Below are 2692 nucleotides of genomic sequence, written 5' to 3'. Positions count from 1 at the left end.
CTTCATTTCTGTAAGCAAAGTTTAGTGAAAACGTTAATCCTCTAATTTATATTACAAGCCCTCCATGACTGTCTCCAGTTGCTTCTGGACCTGAGACACATAAGGCTCAAACCAATTTTGTATCTCCTCTGCCTTTTCCTGAATTGTGTTACGCATATTCTCTGTGTTCTTCTCAACTTTTTCTTTGAGGTCCTGCATTTGTGATTCCAGTTTCTCTTTTATTCCTTCACCCTGGCTTCTTAGTAGATCTGCCAGAGTTGTCAGCTTCTCTTCAGCACGCTGATGCACTGAGGTGAAGTAAGGTTGGAGACGATCCTTCACATCCTCCATACTCTGAGCAGCACGAGAGCGAACCTCCTCAAAGTATGTTGTCATTTTCCTTTAGATCAGAGAAGAGACAAAGAAATTGCTCAAAATGGAATTTTTTCTAGATAAGTATTTTACTTGTAACTTTATATATATATATGCAAGTTATATAAAATATATATTAATAATATAAAATGTACATAATACAAGTTTATTAGATTTTTTATTTTATCTAAAAACACAAAAGTGCTTATCTATGTTATTGATTACAGTTTTGTTAATATATTGCAAGATTTTTACATTTTAAACTAAACATATTATCATATCCTATCTTATCCCTGGACCACAAAACCAGTCATAAGGGTCAATTTTTCGAAATTGAAATTTATACATCATCTGAAAGCTGAATAAATAAGCTGCTATTGCTACAAATACACCCCAGCGACTTAAGACTGGTTTTGTGCTCCAGGGTCACATATTTCCCCTCCAACAGTAATAAAAATATCAAAATCAAAATATGAATCTTTTAATTAAAGTAATTAATTTAAATCCTAAACTGTCATTGTCAATAAGGCATTGTCAACACTGATATATAGAAAAGCAATAAGTTATTAAGTTTTCTATCTACACTGCCATTCAAAAGTTTGGGGTTGGTAATATTTTTTAATGTTTTTGAAAGAATTCTCCTATGCTCACCAAGGCTGCATTTACTTGATCAAACATACAATAAATTAGTAACATTGTAAAATAATAATACAATTTAAAATAACTGTTTTAATGCATCTTAAGGCAAATTCATCATTATTCTTTTTTTTTTTTTTGTCACAAGATCCTTCAGAAATCATTATAATTTGTTGCTCAAGAAACATTTCTTCTTATTAATGTTTGAAAGTTCAAGAGAACAGCATTTATTTGAAATAGAAATCTTTTGTGACTTTTAAATGTCTTTACTGTCACTTTTGATCAGTTTAATGCATGTAATTTTTTCCCCCTTTCTTTTAAATCTGACCCCAAACTTTTGAACAGTATTATACCTTTTATAAAGATATGCAAGAGGTCACTCACTTGTTGATCTCTTGGATGTCCTTGTTAAAACGTTTCCTTAGTTTTTTGGCATAGGTGTTGACCCTGTTCTTGACCTCGTCAGCGTTCTGTTCCACAATGGTTCGGAGCTCCTCTGTGTATTCATTGACACGATCCCTAGCATCCTCCATGTGTGTGCGGAGCTTACTGGCCAGCAGCTGCAGATCTTCATTGAATCTCTTGGCAGTCTCCTGCGCATAAGGGCCCAGTTTGGAGTGCAAGTCATCTTTGTACATTTGCAGCTCCATCATGGTGTCACTGATCAGTGTGCTGCAAAGAAATGAATTTCGATATCATAAATCAGCTTTCTTGATTCTGGACTTCAATTTTCGATCAGTCTAGCCTTTTCTGCATCTTTACAGATTCCGTTTCTCAAATACTTGCTTTGCTGCAATGTTTTATAGCATTTACTCACTCTAATTCTCTGCCGAGCTGGGTGGCTTTGACGTTATCCCTCATCTCCTCAGCCTTTGAGGTCAGCTCGGACACATGGTTCCAGAACTGATCCACTGCCTTTTCCCAGCGGCTTTTTGGGTCATCCTGAAACAGGATGCTCCCCTGACAGCCTGCAAGTCAGAATGGAGCACAAATATTCTTTAACAGGTCAAATATTTGGTAATGTAGAGCATTGTGGTAGACACATCATCTGTACTGTCAGGGTCACAATGAAAACCATCACATAATCCTTTCAAACGATCTGTTGAAGTAATCCAAGTTCTAATACGTATCAGACTTTCAGCCTCTGCTGCAAACTCTTTTGAATTTGTGAAGATTTGCATTGTTGATGATCTCTTACCTGAAATGATAGCAAGAGCAAGGATTACAGCCACAAACTTCATGATTGTTTTTGGACAGTACACCAGACAGATTTTCCAATGTGTTCTGTAATGAGAGTTTGGAAGCAGCTGGTATTTATATGCCTTGGATCACAGTCATGTTGATAGCCATAATGTGACTATGAACAGGTGAATTGGCAGCCTGTGTCCAAAGTTCTTCTCTTCAGATTGTTGATTATCGCAGTCTTTCATTCCACGTTGCGTAATTAAGGTTCCAAAAGGACAAGATGTGCTATAATTTAAAAACTGGTTTGTTGAAAATGAATGTGGCTCATTGGTTTAGGTGTTCTAGTCAGAGGTATCTAAGTGAAAGCACAGACCCAATGTCGTATTTGGATATCAAGACATGTTATTTTATTGAACACAATTGAATTATGGTAATACCAAAATAATCAAAAGGCAGAAGAGAGATGGACCAAGTCATAAAAAGTGAGACAGTGATGTTAATGTCAAAAATGTTCATATTT

At 35.7% G+C, this 2692-nt stretch overlaps 1 protein-coding gene across 1 annotated transcript; it reads right to left on the bottom strand.

Annotated features, from left to right (window-relative positions):
* LOC107739531 (apolipoprotein Eb-like) lies at nucleotides 1-2284 on the bottom strand. The gene is made up of 4 exons (XM_016551676.1): nucleotides 2186-2284; nucleotides 1805-1955; nucleotides 1372-1659; nucleotides 1-379 (listed from the first exon to the last, which is right to left on the bottom strand). The coding sequence occupies exons 1-4, from the start codon at nucleotides 2226-2228 to the stop codon at nucleotides 52-54; spliced, it is 810 nt and encodes a 269-aa protein (XP_016407162.1). The 5' UTR covers nucleotides 2229-2284; the 3' UTR covers nucleotides 1-51.
* Nucleotides 2285-2692: the final 408 nt, after the last annotated feature.

This window comes from Sinocyclocheilus rhinocerous, unplaced genomic scaffold, assembly GCF_001515625.1.
Source record: "Sinocyclocheilus rhinocerous isolate Xijiao unplaced genomic scaffold, SAMN03320098_v1.1 scaffold314, whole genome shotgun sequence".
Classification (NCBI taxonomy): domain Eukaryota; kingdom Metazoa; phylum Chordata; class Actinopteri; order Cypriniformes; family Cyprinidae; genus Sinocyclocheilus; species Sinocyclocheilus rhinocerous.
This window is presented reverse-complemented; position numbering and strand designations above follow the sequence as displayed.

Coding starts and splice junctions, on each gene's coding strand:
- LOC107739531 (XM_016551676.1), bottom strand. CDS start 2,228: ATGAAGTTTGTGGCTGTAATCCTTGCTCTTGCTATCATTTCAG. Junction 1,660..1,804: donor CAGCTCGGCAGAGAATTAGA/GTGAGTAAATGC, acceptor ATTTCTTTGCAG/CACACTGATCAGTGACACCA. Junction 380..1,371: donor GACATCCAAGAGATCAACAA/GTGAGTGACCTC, acceptor TCTGATCTAAAG/GAAAATGACAACATACTTTG.